The following is a 24,612-nucleotide window of genomic DNA, read 5'->3' on the forward strand; positions in this document are numbered from 1 at the left end:
AAGCAACTGACAAGGAATTAATTTCCAAAATATACAGATAGCTCATGCAGCTCTATATAAAAAAAGAATCAAAAAATGGTCAGAAGATCTAAATAGAAATTTCCCCAAAACAGACAGATGACCAAAAAATACATGAAAAGATGCTCAACATCCCTAATTATTAGAGAAATGCAAATCAAAATTACAATGAAGTATCACCTCACATTGGGCAGAATGGTCATCATCAAAAAGTCTACAAACTGTGAGTTCTTGGTGGTCTGGTTATTAGGATTCTTCCCTTTCACTGCAGCAGCCCATATGTAATCCCTAATCTGGGAACTGGAATCTCACATCAGGCCACTCCACGCTACAGCTCCCCACTCCCAGCCAAAAAAAAGTTTACAAGCAATAAATGCTGGAGAGGGTGTGGAGAAACGGGAACCCTTCTATACTGTTGGTGGGAATGTAAATTGGTATAACCACTGTGGAGGACAGTATGGAGGTTTATTAAAAAACTAAAACTGCCATGTGATCCAGCAACCCCACTCGTGGGCATATATCTGAAGAAAACCATAATTCAAAAAGATACACACACCCCAATGTTCATAACAGCATTATTTACAATAGCCAAGACTTGGAAGCAACCTAAATGTCCATTGACAGAGGTATGGTTAAAAAAGATATGGTACTGGGATTAGTAGATGAAAACTGTTGCTTTTGGAGTGGATGAGCAATGGGATCCTGCTGTACAGCACAGGGACCTATATATCTAATCACTTGGAATGGAACATGGTAGAGGATAATGTGAGCAAAAGAATGTGTGTTTGTATATATATGTGTGTGTGTGTGTATATGTGTATGACTAAGTCACTTTGCTGTACAGCAGAAATTGACAGAACATTGTAAATCGATCATAATAAAAACTTTTTTAAAAAATGGGTATGGTACATATATACAGTAGAATATTACTCGGCCATAAAAAAGAATGAAATAATGCCATTTGCAGTAAATGGATGGACCTAGTGATTATCATACTAAGTGAAGTAAGTCAGAAAGAGAGAGACAAATATCATGTGATATCTTATATGTGAAATCTAAAAGAAAATAGTAATACAGTGACCCAATGAGCCTATTTACAAAACAGGGAAACTCACAGGCATAGAAAACACACTTATGGTTACCAAAGGGGAGACATGAAAGGGCAGGATAAATTAGGAATATGGAATTAACATGTATACACTGCTATATATAAAACTGATAACCAACAAGGACCTACTGTATAACACAGGGAACTGTACTCAGTATTTTGTAATAACCTAGGTGGGAAAAGAATCTAAAAAAGAATGGATAGGTGTATAACTGAGTCACTTTGCTGTATACCTAAAACTAACATAACATTGTAAATCAACTGTATTCCAATAAAATTTTTTTAAAATCCATTACTCAAGGCTATGTGTGCAATACAAAAACTCATAGAGAATTTATATGTACATCTATTCAAAATTTGCTTTTACAATCAAATTTTTTTTTTTTTTTTTTTGTCTTTTTGCCTTTTTCCAGGGCTGCACCCGCAGCATATGGAGGTTCCCAGGCTAGGGATCTAATAAGATCTGTAGCCTCCAGCCTACACCACAGCCTCAGCAACTCGGGATCTGAGCTGCGTCTGCGGCCTACACCACAGCTCATGGCAATGCCGGATCCTTAACCCACTGAGCGAGGCCAGGGATCAAACCCACAATCTCGTTAACCACTGAGCCACTGAGCCACGACGGGAACTCCAACAATCAAATGTTATTCCACCTCAAGTAGGTCTATGACGAGTATGTTGCTTAACTTACTAAAATATTTTATAATAAAAAAAAAAAGCCGTTTCTTCTTGCCACAGAACTGTTGCCATTGCTTTCTTTGGTTTTGAGATTGTAGGAATCCAGTTGCCATGGAAATTATTTATCCCTTCATGACCCCTGACTCTGAAGACCATATGCAGTTAGATTGGCAAGTTGGATGCTGCCTCTAGGTGTACTGTGGCACACTTTTATGTCTTCAGAAGGAAGACAATACCACAATTATGAAAACCATGTTTTTTTTCCTCTTAAAACAACTTGTTTTTCCCCGTGTCTGATTTTGCTCTAATGTTTTGAGGTAGGTTTTTGCTGCTGGTAGTGTGCTGTGAATGGTAACTTTGTGATGAGAATGATCTTGAGAGAATGAAGCAAAGCCTCCTAGCCATGAAAAAATTTAATATTTGTGTTGTGAAGTTCTTATAAATTGTAGTGGAAGGAGTGACAAGAAGGAATTTTTAAATTTGGGGCTATCTGTTGGCCCTACAGGCTCTCAGGGATTGAAACTTGAAATCTCAAAGTAAACATGATTCAGATCTTAGGAAGATTAATCAGATTAATTAAAATTTTAACAAAGTCGCTCTTTGATTAGAATGAATTGTTAGTTAAGGCCACTAGATCAGCTGGCTCTATGTCCCTTTATATTTCTCGGCTGCTTCCAAAATGTTAGAATGATTTGCCAGTACCTAGGAGAAAACTGATCACGTTGTTTTTTATAGTAATTGAATAACTTAATGGATAATGTGACACTGAAGGCTATACCTCCCTTGAATATGTTTTGTGTGGTTTTGAAATTTATGTTATATATAACTTACGCCTAGTAAGATACTTACATTTTCATAATTATTTTCCTTTCTAGCTCACTTTCACAAAAAGAGTTTGGGATGTACACAGTTTCCAGTCAAAATTGTCTTGAAATCAGATTCTTAAAAGCACTAAGCCAACTTGCCTGTCTGCCTCCCTTCTTTTCTTCCTTCCTTCCTGGCTTCTTTCCTTCCTTCCCTTTTTGGGGGCCTCCTGTTTAGGTAGTATTTAATATCTCTTGTGAAGCTAGTGCTGTGATGGGCATCTACTGTGTGATATCCACTTAATCCACTGGTGTGAAAGCAACAAGGACTTATTTTCTCCCTTTTGTAGGAAATGGCATTCCAACTGTTTTTTGACATCTTTAATTTCAGAGGTTGCCAGTGGTCAGATCAGGGTCAAGACTGGCTTCAACTATTTTAGTAAGAAGCAGAAGGAAAAATGAGATCCTAACTTTCAGGTCCCCTGATCTACACATCTCCATGGACGAATTAAAGCTGTGTGTGTGTGAAATCTGGTATGGAGGCTTAGGCTACTTGAGCACCTTTTATCCCTTAATAGTTGTGGAATGTGAAGATCTGAATTTTCATGGGGGCACTGATATTTCATGGCCAACAATGGGTTTTTTAAGGCCTTGTCGTTTCAAATTGTCAAAGGGTCTAGTTAGAGCTACTCTAAATGTGTATATGGACCTACCTCCCAATGAACTTATTGCAGTGGTGCTAACCTGTCTTGACACTCTTGCCCACAGTTCTAGTGACCCTGCATTCAGTAGTCACAGCATAGGTTTTGTGGAGGACTCAACCTAAATTTCTGAGATGAATTTCTATAGACAAGAAATATATTGGCTTTAAAAATTAAGAGGTTTGATTCTGTTTTGAATTTGGTTATCAAATGAATCTGAGCACATGACATTTTAATGCCGTTTATCTTTTCAAATAGATTTACCTTCTAATGCATGTGACGACAGGACTTTGCTCATCAGCTAAGAACATACATTTCAGAGGAGTTGTTACCTGAAATATTATCATAAGGCATAAGAAAACACACGATTTAAGTTGCCTTTCATGAACATAATTAAGAATTAATAAGCCAGTACCAGTGGCTAGTCCCCAGAATTTCCACTGTTTTGCCTTTTGTGACCTGTGTTATTAAAAGTCCATTATTTTTACAGACTTTATTAAATTGGATCTTATTAAAGCATTCTATATTTGCATTTGGTCTTTCATAATTCATTATTATTATGACATTTACTTTTTACCATCAGATCTGAAAACATATCATAAGCTACCCTTTTCTCTTGAAAGAAATGCTAATTTCAAACAGTCCTCTAATAGAAGAGAAAAGCTTTATCAGTTTTTTCATTTATTCCAGACCGTGTTAAGAATACTAATGCTAGACTTCAGTATGCTAATATCTCTGAGCTTTTTTTGGTCAAAAGCTTAGAATTATTATTTTTATCCCATACTAAGTATGAAGCTAGAAGACCTGCTCCTACTGGAGAAAATGTAATTCCAAAGTACAATTCTTGATTCTAAGAACTTGTGAAAATGTTGCTAAATCCTGTTTAGACTGTGGTGATGATGCTGGTCATTGCAACTTTTACCACATGGTATTTGTCCTCTTTAAGAAATTCTTTCCTCTTAAAATTCATTTTGTTTGTTTTTTCTCATAGTTTAGGGTAGTATAGCCTGCATGTTAAGAATGATAAGAATCATCACATGATAAGAATCCTATGTTATTAGCCCCAGTCAGCACCTAGGGTGTACTGCCTGCTTTTCTGTAAAATAATCATTTCCATATCATTCATGATATAGTTGAAAACTTAATATAGAAGGATTTTTACATCATACAGACTGTCTAATTTTAATAAAACAATGAGTTTTTCTTGGGGTGCTGGTAAATTTATTAAACTCTGAAATGAAACTTTGGATTTTGTCTCATTTTAGATTTCTGACAATGTGCAATAGACACTTTGGCAGTGTTGTTGCTCAAACCATTCGGACTCAAAAAACAGATCAGTTTCCACTTTTTCTGATTATTATGGGAAAACGATCATCTAATGAAGTGTTAAATGTGATACAAGGTAAAGTACATGTCGCAAGAGGAGTAGAGTATCTCCTTGAATGTGTGATAATCTTTAATGTTTCTCACTGTTGCTGAAAATAATTCTCTGTACTGGTGAATATCTTTGTGTTTTAAAATATAGAGCATCCTGAAGAATATATTTAAAAAGTATAGGTGCTATGAAAAATAAAATATCCAACAGAAACATCTTAATAAAATTGCAGAGCCCTTGAGACATAGGATAATCATGTTAAATGTTCAGAATTGCTGAATTTTCTAAACTAGCAATTTAGTCGTCAAATATGACATCTATTGATTCCTTGCTATAATGTTGATTGGTTGAAGGAAATCCTTATCTTTAGTAATCAAAAAAAAAAAGAGTGACTAGATATTATGAATTGAATTGTTCACAGTGGCACTTGTTTCTCATTTGTGTGAATCCATGTCTAGAATATAACCCTAAGGCGTGAAGCTGTAGGATGCCTGTCAAATTAATCACAGTGCACTTTCTTTACCCAAAAAAATGAGTAATTTTTTTAACCTTACCAATGTACCTTAAGGATTAGTATAAAATATTACTTTATTCATGGCAAAGAAAGCTTAAATTTTAAACAGTGTATCTACCCTCCATCACAGGGAAAAGGATGTTTCAAGTGCTTCAAGCTAAATCTTGTGTCCAAGATACTTAATTTCTGCCCCTATTTAAGTCAAAAGTTCTATAGCAGATAATGTAACAGAGGAAGAAGTGTAAATTCTAGTGCTTTTAAAACTCAAATAAAACAAAACCTCAGGTATTTTATGTTTTCTCTATAACTAGAGCATTCAGTTTCATAAACAATGTTAAGACCTACAGGGGGAAAATACATAGGGTAGATGAATAATGAAGATAATATCTTATTCCTGTTTTCCCTGTCAGAGGCAATATTACGATAACTAGTGGTTCTCAAAGTGCAGTCCATGGACCCTGGAGGTCCCGGACCTAGGCCCTTTCAGGGGATCTAAGAGGTCAAAAATATTTTCGTAATAGCAATAGACTTCTTTTTTTTTTTTTTTTTTTTTTTTTGGCCTTTTTTACTGTGTTAACATTTACACTGGTGGCACAAAACCGGTGCTTTTTTTTTTTAATGGCACTTTAGCTCAAACCAAGGCCATGATACAAAACTGTACCAATAGTCATATTTTTTACCTCCATGTATGTGCATCTTAAAAATTTTTATTAAATTATAACCCTATTTATAATTCCTGTGACATAGTGGGCACACATTTCTCCAGAATGAACATAGCGAGTCTTACTTCAAGAAAAAGAACTGAAGTTCCCATCATGACCCAGTGGTAACGAACCCAACTAGTATCCATCAGGTTGTGGGTTCGATCCCTGGCCTTGCTCAATGAGTTAAAGGATCTGGCATTGCCATGAGCTATGGTGTAGGACACAGACATGGCTCGGATCTGGTGTTGCTGTGGCTGTGGCATAGGCTGCGGCCACAGCTCCAATTCAAACTCTAGCCTGGGAACTTGCGTATGCCGCGGGCGCGGCCCTAAAAAGACAAAAAGAAAAAAGAAAAGGAATTGACATTTGCTGCCAATAATAAAATTTGAGTTTTTAAGCAAAAAAGTTATATCCTTCACCATTTGAGATTGACAGCTTAAATTCTTCTCTGGTAACATCAATGGTGATGTTAACAAGTGTGATTTTTTAATATCATAAAATTAGCTGTATCAACATTCAGAATAAATGTGTAGCTCAGTGAGCCAGTATTTTCCAAGTGACCAATGTATGATATTATAAAATCATGCATGGGCAAAAGATCCATTCACTGGGCAAGGTAGACCAGTAGATTTTAGTATAACAAAGTACAGTAAGTTCATTAATATGGTTTCAAATTATTCACATACCTGAGAAAATTCCACTTGTCAGTTTGGGTGTATTAAAGAAAATTATCTATTGAAATATTCCTCATATTGCTTCATAAATTTCAACCAAGACAACACATTGTAACTGGTTTAATGTAGATATAAATATGAGAATTCAGTTGTGTCCTGTTAAGCCAGACATTAAAGAAATTTGCAAAGATATTACAATAATGTCATTCTTCTCACTAAACTTTTTCATTTGAACATAGAATTGTTTTTCATAAATTAGCAGATTATAGGTTTATTGTTACTTTTAAAAGAATTGATAAATAAGTTTTAGATATTTTCAGTTTTAATTTCTAACACAGTAAATGCTGATAACTATAACCCACATAAACAAAAATTCTTTGGTGATCTCATTAGTTTTAAGAGTATAAAGAGGTTCTGTTGCAACAGGCTAGAGAAAACAAATTTTCCCTGAACCGCATTAGCTGGTACCTTTCTCCATCTTGGATCAGTAAGGGATTAGGTGTAAAGTGCCTTCAAGTCCGTTGTAGCAGTGAGTCCTTATAGTTAAGGCTAAAGCACAGTTGATAAGTAGTTGCTTAAAGCCTGAAAATTAATGACCAGTGAGTGTGTGGTCACCTGTACAATTATAGTATTTTCCCATTGATGATTCTGGTACCCTCCATAAAGTATTCATGACTCTTAGTCCCTACAGCTTACAAATAAGAAATGAAAACCCAAATATTTGCCTAGCAATGACATCTATGTTGAAGGTACTCTTAAATTTTTTGCCTGCCATTTGGTATATCTATTAGTAATAACTACCAGTGACTCTGTAAGTGTGGACCAGGCACCTTACATTATCTCTAGTCCTTCTAAGAACCTTACAGAGGTAGTAATATCTTCATTTTGCAGATAAGGAAATTGATCCTTAGAGAGCTAGTTACTCCTCCTCCCCTCATTTGTTCGTTTACTAAGTGAATGTTTATTAAGCCTTTGTCATGTACTAGACAATTTCTAGGTACTAGATCAGACAGTTATAAGTAGCAGAACTAGGATTAGAATTCTTGACTACAAAACCAATTCTGCTTTCTCAGTAACGTGATACCACACCAAGATAATATTTTTTCTCTAGCTTATTTATTGAGAGAGTAGTGCTGACATGAACAGATTAGATCATTTCTTTGGCTAAGAACCACAGCTGCTCCCTAGCACCATGTTGCCAGTGGTCATGAGGAAAATTGTGAAAGGGCCACTGGAAGATCAGGTTAGTCATACCACTGTCCTCTGGGAGGATACCCACAAGGATGCTTGCTCTTTGTTGCCTCATTGGTGGCCATTGCATTAAGGGGACAAGGAGACACCTTCTCAGACCCTGGAGACAGACTCTTCTGCCTGTAGGCTAAAAAGAAGATAAAAAATTGCCACATCTTCATGTATTTTCATGAATTTCTCTCTTGTTGATGGATCCACTGCAAATAACAAGTATATATGTGCAATATATGTTTATTATGGACTTGGACAGGGGATAAAATAGCTTTCAGGAAAATCAAACACTTTACCCCCCCCCCCATAAAGATTTATAGCATAGTTATTTGAAAACAGCTGACAGGGAAATACCATTTGGGCAAAAAAAAGAAATCTTTTTTTTTTTTTTTTTTAAGAAATTGAATTACTGTTTTTCTTTTACAAAGAAGTTTTAGTGATTGGAGATAATTCTAGGTAAAGTGTATTGAGGTGGCAAAGACAGGCTCTTGCATCAGACTCATATGGTTTCAAATCCTGGCCCGATCACGTAACCAACTTGACCTTCATTAGTAGGTTACTTGAGCTCTCTAAGGCTCATTTTCCTTCTCTTTAAAAGCAAAATCATAATGACACCTTCAGAGAATTGTTGTACAGATTAAACATGATATCATTTAGCTTAATCATTGGCATCTAAAGAAATGGTAGTTGTTGCTAGTGTTATTAGGTGGATAGATTTTCCTAACTTGAAAGATATTTTGATCCTCTTGACTTAGATATTATTCTTATAGTGCTAAAAATCGTTCTTATTAAGAAACTCTTCCCTCAAACCTAAATATTCTGAACTTTCAACTGGCAGTATGCTGCTTTACTTTCTTATTGAAAATATGAAACTCTTCAGTGAAAACATGAAAGTATTAGAATGCTAGTCTGTAATTTTTTAGACTGTAGTTATTCCTTACTGATTAATTTTACAATGACTTTCCATTTTATACTAACTTTGATAATGTAAATTTTGACAATCTCTATATGTTGCTAGGTAACACAACAGTGGATGAGTTAATGATGAGACTCATGGCTGCAATGGAGATCTTCACAGCCCAACAACAAGAAGATATAAAGGATGAGGTAAGGTGAAAGGTTAAGTAGGCCTTTAATAGGATTTTGATGAGAAATTTGTCAGTGACACTTGCCTGTGTCATGATCGATGAATAAGGTTGATGAAGATGCATTTCCACATGAACCAAGGACTTTTATGTTACTGAATTTGCCTTAGAATCCATTCTCTTCATGAACCCAAGTCCCAACAATTTGTTTAACTTTATGGACATTTTTACTATGCTGGATTGAGAGTGGTGTCAGGAGGTCAGTTTACAGGAAATGAATTCTGAAGTGTGTTTACACAAGAAACTACAGTCCAGGAAATCCTGTATGTCTCGTATGGGTCTTTCACTCGCTCTTAAGGTCCTCTTGCTCTTTCTAAGTATTGAGATTGATTAGCAATGAATATATTTTACATTTGAAACAGGTTTTTGAAGCACTATGAAAATTAGTAAAAGCTCTCCAGAATTCTGAATGTCTTGGTCTCCCAAACACACCCAGATCGTGTAGATAACATGATATAGTAATAACAGCAGTATTGATAATGACAGTAGTAGTCAACACTTACTATTTGTAATGTACTAGGCAGTATGCCAAGTTCTTTACATTTGTCCTCTCATGAGGTCCCCACAACAGCCCCACGAGGTTGCATATGAGTCAGAGTTCTGTCAGGAAACAGATGACACTTTCAAACTGGCTTATTTGAGAAGAATGGTTTTTTTGGGGGGCGTTTTTTGTTTTTTGTTTTTTTTTAATGGAGGTTCCCAGGCTAGGGGTCTAATCGAAGCTACAGCTGCTGACCTACGTCATAGCCACAGCAACGCCAGATCCGAGCCGTGTCTACACCACAGCTCACGGCAACACTGGATCCTTAACCCACTGAGTGAGGCCAGGGACTGAACCCTCAACCTCATAGTTCTTATCCAGCTTCATTTCCACTGCACCACAATGGGAACTCTGCGAGGAATTTAATAAGGGAACTATTTATAAAGATATGGGTAGGGTTTATGGGAGTCAGCAATGGATATAGTACACTCTAGGGCTAAAGAGAGTCATTACCATCCCTAGGCCTAACGTTAGGCCTAGGAGAGGGTGGTATATGGAGAGAACTGCTTCTACGTTTTTAGGAACATAGCCAACCTTGGTGACATGGCTAGGAGGAAACCAAAGAACAGCTTCAGTTTCTTTTACACGCCTCCTCCTATTGACCTAACCCAATTAGAGACAGAAAGGCAGGCAAGAGAACCTCCCTGTGCAAAAACTAGATAGAGCTTGGGTACTGAGGGGCAAATAGAACATGACCCAAAACAAATTGGTGCTGTCATCTCACTTTTGAGATAAGAAAACTGAAGATCGGAAAGGTTAAGTTAATTTATCCAAGGTGACACAGCTAGTAGGATCTATAATAATCTCAGGTAATTATTAGTTCTTTATCAGTAAAGAAATTTCTGAATTAGAAAAATAGCCTTAAGAGAAAATATGAGACTCATATTATCATTTGTTAATTTAAAATGTTAAGTTCATTTATCTATCAAACTATTCTTTTAAATATTCTCTTTGTTTTAATCTTTAAAGAAAGATTTACATAGAACATATAAGGGAGAGTTTGATTTCTGAGCAATGATGTAAAGTCTCCAGGTATAGTGAGTATTTTCAATAGAATGCCCTTTAGCTATTGCAAATGAGAAACATGTAAGCAATTTTAATATAATCTTGTACTATTGCATTTTACTTCATCATCTCTGTCTTCTATTAGACTGTGAGTTTAAGAGCAAGGGTTGTATCATATTCATGTTTGTAACTCTGTCTTCTAACAGTGTACCTAGGACAAAGACATTCAATTAATGTTTGTTAAATGACTAAATAAATGAATACTAGAAATAATTCATATTAAATAAGTGACTTGTAAAATTAATATTTGATTACAATGGTATAAAATGTGATGTATCCATATTAACAATTATGAAAATTCAGAGTGCTATAACTAGTTTAGAGTTTTAATACTCAGTAGGTCACTTTTATTGCCGTAAACTGTAATTTTTCTTAATAGTCCATGTTTGATTTACTCTGAGGGAAAGGTAATGGGGTATATGTTGGAAAAATGTTTATCTGTTACTTTATAAATTGACAGTGACATTTTGAAATAATGAAGTACTGTGCTTAGTTAGGAATTTGTAATAATAGGTGTGTTGCCATTCAAGATTACTTTTATCCTGGAATAGAGGCATTGATTGACAATAATTCACTAAACACATTCTTCAGCCATTTAAATCTTGAGTCTCATTAGTACTAGATTTACAGATTATGCTTTATAATAATGTGAATGCACAATATTTGCATGCATATTCCCAGTTCGTTCTTTCATCTTAATTTGTGTTCTTCATAATTCATTGGTAAAGAAATTGGCTTTAATTCCTCTAATACTGAGCACAAAATTTAATATGAGGGTTATAGGAAAAAAATCTAAGACTCCATATAATTGAAATTTTTTATTGAAATTTAACTGCAAGAGATAACGATTTCTCTTTGTTTTTAGAGTGTCTTCATAAAAGTTATCATTCAGGTCAAACATAGAGTTCCTGAGAAAAGCTTTTCTGAGTTTAAAGACTTCTTTTGGACTATGCATAGATCATGATTTGTTATCTGCTGAATAAGTGATATGAAACACTGTCCTTTATAATTATGAATTTGGCTTTACTTTTTTAAAAATTTCAAATAAGACTTAAGCGTGCAATTAAAATCAAATTTGTGAACAGGTTGGAGGATAGCTTCCTAGGCCTGGATTTATTTAAACTTAACTTTGGTTCAGTTATGTCCATCACTTCAGTGATTCAATTGTATTAATGCCACCAGAGATGCCTGTATAAATAAAACCACTCTGAATCATTCTTCAATGGCCCAGAATGGACTAACCTTTATGTCACTAATTGTTCTGACTCTAACCAGGAGGTATAAATTATGTGAGCCTCTGTTTTGAAAGAAATACTTACATATAGCTTTATTCATAGACATTTCAATTAATGGTATTAGTTTGGTTTTGTAAGTGTATAGTGAGTATATATAAAGTATATAGAACTGGGCTAGGTTCTGGGGACAGAGAGGTGCTTTGCTCCAGTGAGGGGCTATTGGCAAAGAAGGGATGAGGAGGAAAGCAAATACCGCTATGTGACAATGGCCACATTTTAGAATCTATTTTTGATTACACCCTGGTTCCAAACAATAGATGCTTACTAACATGTAAATTATTCAGTTTTTTTAGCCCAAAGTAATCTTGAAATTTCTAATTATTAAGCATTTATTGTACTTAGTTCCTGATCTATTTGTTGTTTCATTCGTCTGTTTGTTCATCCATTCAACACAAATTTATTTCAAATCCTCTATTGTAGGTGCAGAAATTGCCCCCTTTCCAGCCTAACCACTCCGCTTAAGTTGTATCTGAGCTGATAGCTCTGTAATTTTCACAACCTAAATGTTGGAGATTAGGGCAGATTTCAAGGGCACTTTCATAATACTTATTTCTTTGGTAATTCTAAGAATACACGAGTGGAACATGGGCACAGTATGCCAGAGGGGCATTCTAGGCTTATCTTTTAAGGATTCTGATTTGGGGATTTGAAAACTATTGCCATGGCATAGGGAGAGTATTTTTATTGGCTCATGTCGTAAAAGGAAATTATTGGCTTTGTGTTTGCTCCATGAAGTGTATAACTTTTTTGTCCTAAGCTTTGTCTTTATCTTACTGCCTGAACCACCTTTCCCTTTCTTCTGTTTAAAAATCTCATAACTTCATACTCATTCTCTTTCCAAAACTAACATTGGTAAACAAGATACAGATTTTGGTTTCTGTTGATGTTTTCTTTAAAACAGGAATAAATCATCCCAAGGTAGACAATAAAAACAATATCTTTGTGTAAAAGCTAAAGCAGACCAACCTTTAAAAGGATCTTTCACTATTAGACTCCTTTTAAAATACATCTGGACGACTTCTGGAAGCTAGCAAGAATACTGTCAAGAGTTTTATTAGGAGAGTTTTCCCTGATATAGCTGCATATTAATTTATATATGAGATTAAAAACCAAAAAAACTCAGTATTTTTAAACATTAGTGTTGCCACAGCAACACAGGATCCTTAACCCACTGAGTGAGGCCAGGGATTCACTCATAGATACTAGTCGTGTTTGTAATCCACCAAACCACAATGCGAACTCCCAAAAGTCATAGAATATCTAATACCCAGAAGTAACTTTAAGGAGAAAGAGCTGATTGAGTTAACTGTAAGTTACTAGGGCACTAAATGAATAGCTGAGTATACCATAAATGCCTTTCTGTAGATAGTTGCTTTCTGCTCAAAAAAAAGGCTCATTTTTTTTTTGAGATATTACTGACATATAGCATTGTATTAGTTTCAGGTATACAACGTAACGATTTGATATTTGTATATGTTACAAAGTGATCACCACAATAAGTGTAGTTAACATCCATCACCACGCATAGTTACATTTTTTTTCTCGAGATGAGAATTTTTAAGATCTTCTCTTTCAGAAACTTTCAAATATACAAAGCAATATATTTAACTGTAGTTACCATGCTGTACATTACATCCTTATGACTTAATTATTTTGTAAGAGGAGCTTGTACCTTTCAACCACCTTCACCCATTTTACCCACCTCTCAACTAACCACCCCTTCACCCAACTCCAGTCTCTGCCAGCCATCAGTCTGTTCTCTGTATATCTATAAGCTCAATTTTTTTTTTAGATTCCACATGTAAGTAAGATTATATGGTATTTTTCTCTGTCTGACATTTCGCATAGCATAATGCTCTCAAGGTCCACCCATGTTGTCAGAAATGGCAAGATTTTCTTCTTTTCTATGAATGAAAAATGTTCTGTTTTATTTTATATATATACGCACATATACATACACACACACACATATATACATTCACATATATATACACATACAGACAACATTTTCTTCATTCATTGGTGGACACTTAGTTGCTTCCGTGTCTAAACTATTATAAATCGTGCTGCAGTGAACATCGAGGTGCATATATCTTTTCAAGTGTTTTTGTTTCCTTCAGATAAATACCCAAAAATGGAATTTTTGGATCATATGGTGGTTCTATTTTTAATTTTTCTGAGGAAGCTCTCTACTGTTTTCCATAATGGCTGCACCAATTTACATCCCACCAACAATGCAGAAGGTTCCCTTTTCTCCACATTGTCTTCAACACTTGTTACTGTTTGTCATCTTGGTAACAGCCATTCTAACAAGTGTGAGGTGATATCTTGTGGTTTTAATTTGTATTTCCCTGATAATTAGTAATGTTGAGCAAATTTTTCTTGTACATTTTGACCCTCTGTATGCATTCCTAATGTCTATTTAGAACCTCTGCTCATTTTTAATCATTTTGCTTGTTTTTTTCTATGGAGTTATATAAGTTCTTTATATTTTAGATATTAACCCCTTGTCAGATATATGATTTGCAAATATTTTCTTCCATTTGGTAGCTTGCCTTTTCTTTGGTGCAAAAGCATTTTAGTTTGATATGGTCTTACGTGTTCAGTTTTGCTTTTGCTTTGGTATCAGATCTAAAAAAAAATTGTCAAGGCTGATGTCAAGGAGCTTACCATCTCTGTTTTCTTTTAGGAGTTTTAGGCATTCAGGTCTTAATTCAAGTCTTTAATCCAATTTTAACTAATTTTTCTATATGGTTTAAGATAGTGGTCAAATTTTATTCTTTTGCATGTGGTTGTACAATTTTCCCAACAGTATTGATGTAAGAGACTGTTCTTTCCCTTGTATATTCTTGGCTCCTTTGTTGTAAATTAGTTTACCATACATACATGGGTTTATTTCTGGACTCTCTTCTGTTCCATTGATTTGTGTGTCTGATTTTATACCAATACCATACTGTTTTGACTAGTACAGCTTTGAACTACTACAGGAAGCAGGATGCCTCAGCTTTGTTCTTTTTTCTTAAGATTGCTTTGGCTATTCAGAGATTTTTGTGGTTTTGTACACATTTTAGAATTGTTTGTTCTATTTTTGTGGAAAATGTCCTTTGAATTTTGATAGAGACTGCACCAAATCTGTAAAATACTTTGAGTAGAATGAACATTTTAACAATATTGATTCTTCCAAGCCATGAGATGAAATAAATATTTTCATTTATGTGTGTTTTCTTTCATTTCTTTCATTAATGTCTTACAGTTTTCAGTATAAAGATCTTTCACCTCCATGATTAAATTTATTCCTATGTATTTTATTTTTTCAATACAATTACAATTGGGATTATTTTCTTAATTTCTCTTTTTGATAGTTTGTTAATAGTATATAGGAACATAACAGACTTTTATGTATCAATTTTGTATGCTGCAACTTTACTATTCATTTACTAGTACTAACAGTTTTTTGGTGGAGTCTTTAGGGTTTTCTATATATAATATCATGTCATCTGTAAATAGTGACAGTTTTACTTCTTCCTTTCCAGTTTAGATTCCTTTTATTTCTTTCTCTTGCCTGATTGCTCTGGCTAGGACTTCCAATACTATATTGAGTAAAAGTGAAAAGAAAGGAACATCCTTATCTTGTTCCTAATCTTAGAGGAAAAGCTTTTAGCTTTTTACAGTTGAGTATGATGTTAGCTGTGGGCTTGTCCTAAATGGCCTTTATTTTTAAGTACATTCCCTTTATAACAACTTTATTGAGAGTTTTAATCATAAATGGGTGTTGAATTTTGTCATATGCTTTTTATGCAGCTGTTGAGATGATTGTATGTTTTTGATCCTTCATTTTGTTAAGGTAGTGTATATCACGTTGACTAAGTTGCATATTTTAATCCATTCTTGCATCCCTGGAATAAGTCCCACTTGATCATTATATGTGGGATCCTTTTAATATATTGTTGAATACAGTTTGCTAATATTTTGTTAAAGATTTTTGCATCTGTGTTCACCAGGAATATTGGCCTATAATTTTCTTTTCCTGTGATGTACTTGTCCAGTTTTGCTATCAGGGTAATGCTGGCCTTGAAAAATGAGTTTGGAAGTGTTTACTTCTCTTCTACTTCTTGGAAGAGTTTGAGAAGGATTGATATTAATTATTCTTTAAATGTTGGTAGAATTCACTAGCAAAGCCATATGGTCCTACACTTTTGTTTGATGAGAGGTTTTTGATTCATGATTCATCCTCCTTAAATCCTGTTCAGATTTCCTATTTTTTCATGATTCAGTCTTTAACTTGTATGTGTCTAGATATTTATCCATTTCTTGTAGGTAATCTAATATGTTGGTATGTAATTGTTCATAGTAGTCTCTTATGATCCTTTGTATTTTAGTGGTATCAGTTGTAATGTCTCCTTTTTCATTTCTGATTTTATTTGTTTGACTTGTCTCTCTCTTTTTTTCTTGGTGAATCTAGCTATAGGTTCATTTGTCTCAAGGTATTTTATTTTATTTTATTTTATTTTTGTTGTTGTTGTTGTTGTCTTTTTGCCTTTTCTAGGGCCGCTCCCGCGGCATATGGAGGTTCCCAGGCTAGGGGTCTAATCAGAGCTGTAGCCACCTACCTACGCCAGAGCCACAGCAACGTGGGATCCAAGCCACCTCTGCAACCTACACCACAGCTCACTGCAACACTGGATCCTTAACCCACTGGGCAAGGCCAGGGATCGAACTCGCAACCTCATGGTTTCTAGTCGGATTCGTTAACCACTGTGCCGTGATGGGAATTCCATCAAGGTATTTTTTGATTCCCCTTTTTATTTCTTTTTTGACCCATTGGTTCATTAGAAAGTTGATTAATCTTCACGTAGTTGTGAATTTTTCAGTTTCCTTCTTGTAATTGATTTTCAGTTTCATACCATTTTGGTTGCAAAAGATAGTTGATATGATTTGAGTCTTCTTAAACATATTAAGGCTTATTTTGTGGCCTAACATATAATCTGTCCTAGAGCATGTTTTATGTGCACTTGGGAAGAATGTGTACCTTGTTGCCTTTAGGATAAATTGTTCTGTATGTCTGTTAACTCCATCTTTTCTAACATGTTGTTTAAGTCCAAAGTTTCTATACTGTTTTTTTGTTGTTGTTTTTGGTCTGGGTGATTTTATCTATTGTGAAAGTAGGGTGTTAAAGCCCTCACTGTTATTGTATTGGTATCTATTCCTTCCTTTAGTTCTGTTAATACTTATTTTATATATTTAGGTGCTCTTATGTTGACTGCATAAATATCTTAAAAGGGTTCTTCAGTGATTTTTCTCCATAATTAGGCCCAGATCACAAAAGATGATAATTTTTCTCATCTTGTCTTATGTATTTCTTTTATAAATATTTATTGGTCTTTTTCTATTTACCAGATGTAAGGCACCAGTAACATAACTATGAACAAGACAGACAGGGTCCTTTCACTTACAACCCAATAGTTCTAATAAATCTGTGAAGTGATCAGGTTGATGAAGCCCCAGGAGCACCTAGCCAGGGTAAGCTAGACATACTGTGTGGGCAACTTGACATGGAGCACACAGAAGGGCTCTTGCATCCTGCCAGTGCAAGCTGTGAGGCAGATGGAACAGATAAGAAATAAGATAATAATTATAGGCGTTTTTCAAGTTCCTGCTATTTGCCAGGTATAGCTCTGATCTCAAAGGCAGTGTTTTTCAGTGTGGACTACTGGAGTACACAGCTATCTGTCAAAGATTCCAGGCAGTAGGAATCGGTTCTTGGCATATTGTTTTGTGTGTATGTGTGCATGCACATATATACATGAGATAGAAGTGTTCATCACTCTTCATTCTGTTCATCAATGATAAATGTATATTGCCAAAGAAGTTTTTAACTTAATGATTATTTTATTTTGCAAGCTCTGAGGTAGATTTTAAAAGATAAGGTGGAATCACTATTGATGGCAAATTAACTCTACTTCAAATAAAACCATCCAAAAAGTGAAGACAACCCACAGATTGAGAGAAAATCTTTGCAAATCATATATTTGATAAGGGACTTGTATCTAGAATATATAAAAAGACCACTTACAACTCAATAAATAAAAAGACAACTTCCCCATTAAAAAACTTGGCAAAGGATCTGAATAGACATTTTTTTCCAAGGAAGATAAGAAAATGGCCTATAACTACATAAGATGTTCCACATCATTAGTCATCAGGCAAATGCAAATCAAAACCACAGTGAGATACCACTTCTCACCAACTATGGTGGCTAGAATTAAAAAGTCAGATAACAAGTGTTGGTGAGGATACGGAGAAATTTGAATGCTTGTAGACTGCTCGTGGGACTATAAGATAGATGTTAAAACTGCTTTGGAAAATAGTCTGGCAATTCCTCAAATGATTAAACATGGTTACCATATGATCCAGCAGTTTCACTTCTAGTTATTTACCTAAGAAAAGTGAAAAGATATGTCCATAGGAAAATTTGTACATGAGTATGTATAACATTACTCATAGTAGCCAAAAGATAGAAACAACCCAAATATTCATCGAGTATGAATAGGTTAGCAAAACGTGGTATATACATGCAATGGAATTATTATTTAGCCATGAAAAGGAATGAAATTCTGATACCTGCTACAATATCAGATAAATTTTTTAAATATTATGCTAGGAAGTTCCCATTGTGGTGCAGTGGAAATGAATCCGGCTAGTATCCATGAGGATGTAGGTTCAATCCCTGGCCTCACTCAGTGGGTCAAGGATCCGGCATTGGCGTGAGCTGTGGTGTAGGTCGCAGACACAGCTCAGGTCCCGTGTTGCTGTGGCTGTGGTGTAGGCTGGCAGCGTAGCTCTGACTCAACCTCTAGCCTGGCAACTTCCCTATGCCACTGGTGTGGCCCTAAAAAGCAAAATATAAAATATTATGCTAAGTGAATGAGCCAGTCACAAAACACCACGTATCATATGGTTCCATTCATATGAAAGTCCAGAATAGGAAACTATAGAAACATAAAATTGAGTTGTGCTTGCTTAGAATTGGGTCAGGGGTGTGAGCAAGTTTGGAAGGTAGGAGGGTGATAGCTAAAGTGTATATGGTTCCTTTTTGAGGTGATGAAATGTTCAAAATTTGACTGTGGTGATGCTTGCCTATATCTATGACTTGTACTCTTTAAACCATGAATTGACCTGTATACTTTAAATGTGTGAATTATATGGTATATATATTTTGTATCTTAAAGATGGTTGCGTATATCTCTGAATATGGCAACAACATTGACTTGTACACTTTAAACATGTGAATTATATGAATGATTTATGTCTCAATAAAGCTTTTTTTTTAAAAAAAAAAATCTATAGGTTCGGGTAGGAAGAATATGGATATTCAAATGAAAAAGATTGCACCTGAATGTCAATCTGTGCACTGCTTTACTGAGATGAATAGCTAATAATCAATAATATATCCCTGAAATCTTGATATAGTATTGAAGTAAATAATGAATATTGCTAACAAGCAGCTTCAAGTAGACATCTTTCTAGTAGACTATTTAAATAATGGAAAAGGAGTCTAAGGTGTTCCTTCTAAGTCATTGATCTCAGAGTAAGTGTCACCTGGGAACTTGTTAGAAATGCAGTTTCTCAGGCCCCCACCGCAGACCTGCTGAATCATAATTATTAGGGCGGGGCCCAGTTATCTGTTTTGACAAGCCCTTCAGTTGATTCTGCTGCTGCACAATAAAGTTTGTGATCCTCTAAAGGAAAGGTATAAGCATTTTTGTAATGTCATGTGTTAAAAAATTTTATAACACTAATAACAAAGGCCTTGTTCAAATTTTACATTTCAGCAATGTATTCTTGAGAATTCTAAACCTATTTTTTAGGGCTAAAAATACCGTAATTTTTAATTTTGAGGATAAAATTTTAAGATTTCTTAAGAAAAAATGAACTGTGGTGAACGTGGCTTTAGTCATCAAGAGTTTGAGTCTTTCCAGAAACTTGATAATTTTCTTCATCCTTCAGTGAAAGAAATTGATTATATGTAGTAGAGGCTATTTCAAATCCCTAATAAAGACTTCAACAGAACATGAGGAAATACTTTTTAGAGCAAGAGCAACCAAAGAATGAATTAGGAATCCACTTACCATTATCTTCCAAGGTTAAAAAGTGAACCTTTCAACTTTCGAGTATGATAAACTCATTGACTCAAGTCTGACAGAGATTAAAGTAGCCCTGTATGAGAAATGTCCTTATTTAATTTGAGTCCTGATTTGATCCAGATATTCAGATATAACTGAAAGAGCCAACAAGCGTTATGCTCTATTCTCAATAATCTATAATTGGAATTTTTCTAAGTTATTAGAAATAAAGGAAAGAGAGATATGAAAGCTGCCCTATAGCTGAAACTAGGAGTCATCAACCTGGATGTAAATAATTTTGATGAAATAATGCGAACAATATGAATTGTCTTTTAGCTGATAATAAACTGTTGCTAGTGTTAATTAAATATTATGGCTTATTTTTATTATCTAAAAATTAAATCTTAGAAATTTTCCTAAAATTGGTGATTACACATGGGCCAGTATCATATGCTCAGTGTTAAAGGAATTAAAGTCCACTTCTTTGCCAGTGAATTATGAGGTACACAAATGAATATGAAGAATGAACTGGAAACATACCCACAAATATTATGCATTCATACAATTACAGAATATAATCTATAAATCTGGTATTAATGAGATTCAATTGAAGAAGACAAAGTATTGGACAAAATTGATTACCCTTTCATGATAAAAACAAAGCTTTCCTCAACATAATAAAGGCCGTATTTGAGGAACCCACAAAGCAGTTCAGCAAGAAAAATAAATAACAGACATTCAAATTGCAAAGGGGTAAAATTATCTGTATTCACAGATGACATAACCTTATATGTAGAAAAACCTAAAGATTACACACACACAACTGTTAGAGCTAATAAATAGATTTGAGAAAGATGCAGGATATGAAATAAAAATCAGTTGTTTTTCTATATACTGGCAATGAAAAATCATAAAAGAAATTTTAGAAAACAATTCCACTTACAATAACATTAAGAATAATGAAATACTGAGAAGTAAATGTAGCCAAGGAAGCCAAGGCCTTGTACTCTGAAAACTAAAACTATTGCTGAAAGAAATTAAGAAGACCTGACTAAGTAAGTGGAAATACTTCCTCTGTTCTTGGAATTGGAAGACTTAATGGTATTTAGATGATTAAATTTTCCAAAATGATGTACAGATACAACACAGTCTTTGTCAAAATCCCAAAGGTGTTTTTTGCAGAAATAGGAAAACCCACTGTAAAATCCATACAGAATCTCAGGGAAACCCAAATCACTGAAAGAGTCTTGAAAGAGAACAAAGTTGGAGGACTCACATTTCTTGATTTCAAAACCTACTACAACCCTACAGTATCAAAACAGTGTGGCACGAACCTGAAGATGGGTATATGGACCAACGTAATAGAAAAGAAAACCCGGAAATATACCCTCATATGTATGGTCATATGATTTTCAACAAGGGCACCAAGACCATTCAATGCGAAGGAACAATCTCTTCAACAAATGGTGCATGGAAAACTCGATACCCAGATGCAAAAGAATGTCGTTGAACCCTTAGCTAACATCATATATAAAAATGAACTCAAAATTAATTAAAGACTTAAATTTAAGAGCTAAAACTATAAAAGTCTTAGAATAAAATATAGGGGAAAAATCATCATAACCTTGGATTTGGTAATGGCTTCTTGAATTTGACCTGAAAAGCACAGAAAACACTAGAAAAAACAGATAAGTTTGGTCCTCATAAAAATTAAAAAGTTTTGTTTATCAAAGACCACTATCAAGAGTGTGAAAAGACAACCCATGGAATGGAAGAAAATACTTACAAATTATATATGATGAGGGTTTAAAATTCAAAATAGAATATACAAAGAATTCCCACAGCTCAACAACTAAAAGCCGAACAGCACAATTCAAAATGGGCAAAGAGCTTGAATAGATATTTCTTCAAAGAAGATATACAGATGGTCAACAAGCACAGGAAATATGCTCAACATCATTTGTCATTAAGGAAATGCAAATCAAAACCACAATGAGATACCATCTCACCTCCACTGGGATGGCTGTAATCTAAAAGGATGGAAAACAGTACATGTTGAGAAGGAGATGATATTAGAACCCTTGTACTTTGCTGGTTAGAATGTAAAAAGGTACATGGAAAACAGTTTGGCAGTTCCTCTAAAAGTTAAGCAGAATTATCACATTACCCAACAATCCATTTCTAGGAATTGAAAACAGGGATTCATAACGTGTGCAGGAAATGCTCATTGCAGCATTACTTACAATAGCCTAAAGATGGAAACAGTCCAGATGTCCATCAGCAGACGAATGGATAAGCAAAATGTGTATGCAGGAGTTCCCGTCGTGGCGCAGTGGTTAACGAATCCGACTAGGACCCATGAGGTTGTGGATTCAATCCCTGCCCTTGCTCAGTGGGTTGACGATCCGGCGTTGCTGTGAGCTGTGGTGTAGGTTGCAGATGTGGCTCGGACCCTGCGTTGCTGTGGCTCTGGCATAGGCTGGAGGCTACAGCTCCAATTCGACCCCTAGCCTGGGAACCTCCATATGCCGTGGGAGCGGCCCAAGAAATAGCAAAAAGACAAAAAAAAAAAAAAAAAAGTGTATGCATAAAATGGATTATTTATTCAGTCATAATAAAAATTGAAGTGTTGGAGTTCTCTTGTGGCCCAGTGGTACAGGATCCAGCATTGTGACTGCAGGAGCTCACATTGTTGCTGTGGCACAGGATCAAGCCCTGGCCTGAGAACTTCACATGCTGTTGGCACAACAACAACAACAAAAAAAGGTTAAAGTGTTGATACATGCTGCAACATGGATGAAACTTGGAAGCATTGAAATGAAAAATGCCAGACTCAAAAGACCAAATTATGTATGATTCCACTTATACATCTTGAGTAGGCAAATTCCTAAGAACCGAGAAGATTAGAGCCCAGGGACTGGAGGTATGGGGAGAGGTGGATAGGTATTGCTTAATGGATATAGAGAGTTTCTATTTAGGGTGATGAAAAAGTTATGGAATTGTATTGGGGAAATAATTTAAAATAATAAAAAAAATTTTTATAAATTAAAAATAAATGAAATAAAAAAGTTATGGAAATAGTGGTTTGCACAACATTGTGAAGGTACTTTAATGCCACTAAATTGTATAGTTAAAAATGTAAATTGTGTATTATGTGTATCTTACTGTAATCTTAAAAAGAAAACAAAGCAGTATGCATGGATAATAGTACTTTTGAGTGCAGACAATTGAGAGATTGCTGTGGGCTGGCCATCTTGTTGATTCTTGGGCTCAGTACTTGCTGGACACCACTGGGGACTGACATAAAGTGGAAAAGGTTCCAACTCTGCTTTCATGAGCTTTAATCCTGAGCAGTGTATTACTCTGTATTAAATTCCAAATTTCTTCCTCTTAGGGAAGCAAGGATGTCAGTTCAAGTACCTTAAAGAAAAGAACAAGCATGTGTTGAGTGTCTGCTAGTGCCAAGCACCATGGCAGATACGTTGTGTAAATACTGTCCTTAGCTTTCATGATAATCTTATAAGGTAGTTAATGTCACCGTTTTATTGAGGAGGAAAAGTGAGACTTAAAGACATTAAATAATTTTTTGAAAGTCACACAGCTGTGTCAAAACCAGAATACATGCACACCTATGTGCTTTTCACACCTCGTCCCTTGTAAAGCTGAGTTACCTTTACATTAAAGGCTCATGGGATAAATTGAAGCAATGCTTTTACCCAGATTAGGTAGAATCAGAGTGGTGACCTGAAGAGTAGGTCAGACACTCACAGATTCCCAAATATCATATTCACTTGAGTAGAATAAAAAAAGTTTGTCATAACTGTCTACTTGTGAGCATAGAATAATGCTCACTGTTAAAAACTTATATCCACACCCTGTTTATTTACATTTGTTGCTCTTAAAGTGCCCGCTGATAGATCTGTTCATTCATGCTTGACACCTCAGAGTAGAAGTTAATAATTTGTCATATGTGAAACTAATGTAAAGAGATTTGTGACTCAACATTGGCATTACTCAACACACCTGTTCAGAGCCAACTCTTCACATTTTTTCTTCCTTTGCCTGAGGTGGAGACCTCTTCATGGATTACAGTAACACTTTTTGACAAGCTTAGACTGGGTGGAGCTGCCTTGTAATGACAGAGCAGGATTGATGATGTCTCAGTAATGCATTCTTTTTTGATTTGGGTTGTCAACCTTTATTACTGTAAAGGCACTCATTTCTAAACAGCTAGCCCAACCTGTCCACTTTTTGTTTTTAGTAGCAGTAGAGTCTAACAGGGTATGTTTATTTTTCTACTTATGCAATATTAGCTAGCTTTGGGGAAAATATATCTGGTTATTGTATTTTTTTTTATGTACCATTGTTTTTAAAGTAGCTGTCTTAGTGTTCTCCAAATAAGAATTAAAGCCTTCTATCACTTCTAAAATCTTCTTGAGTGGCTGTTGAGACTTTCTTAATGTCATCAACCTGACAGACACCTAAAGAAAATGTTAGCTCAAACCCTCCTAAGACAAATCCTTTAAAAAGATTCAGAAGAAACCGTTCATGTCTTAAATGCTTCCTAAATTCCTGTTTTTGAAGACAGTCACCTCCTTCATGAGTTTTTCTTTCTCACTAGGCGAT

At 35.1% G+C, this 24,612-nt stretch overlaps 1 protein-coding gene across 2 annotated transcripts in view; it reads left to right on the forward strand.

Moving 5' to 3' along the window:
* FAF1 (Fas associated factor 1) overlaps positions 1-24,612 on the forward strand; it is a 429,817-nt gene that overhangs the window by 331,544 nt on the left and 73,661 nt on the right. For both annotated transcript variants that reach the window (XM_021097816.1, XM_021097817.1), the window contains exons 14-15: positions 4,574-4,710; positions 8,836-8,924. In XM_021097816.1, the coding sequence (XP_020953475.1) occupies positions 4,574-4,710; positions 8,836-8,924 (226 nt within the window). The remainder of the gene's footprint in view (positions 1-4,573; positions 4,711-8,835; positions 8,925-24,612) is intronic.

The sequence above is a fragment of the Sus scrofa genome, chromosome 6 (assembly GCF_000003025.6).
Source record: "Sus scrofa isolate TJ Tabasco breed Duroc chromosome 6, Sscrofa11.1, whole genome shotgun sequence".
NCBI classification, from domain to species: domain Eukaryota; kingdom Metazoa; phylum Chordata; class Mammalia; order Artiodactyla; family Suidae; genus Sus; species Sus scrofa.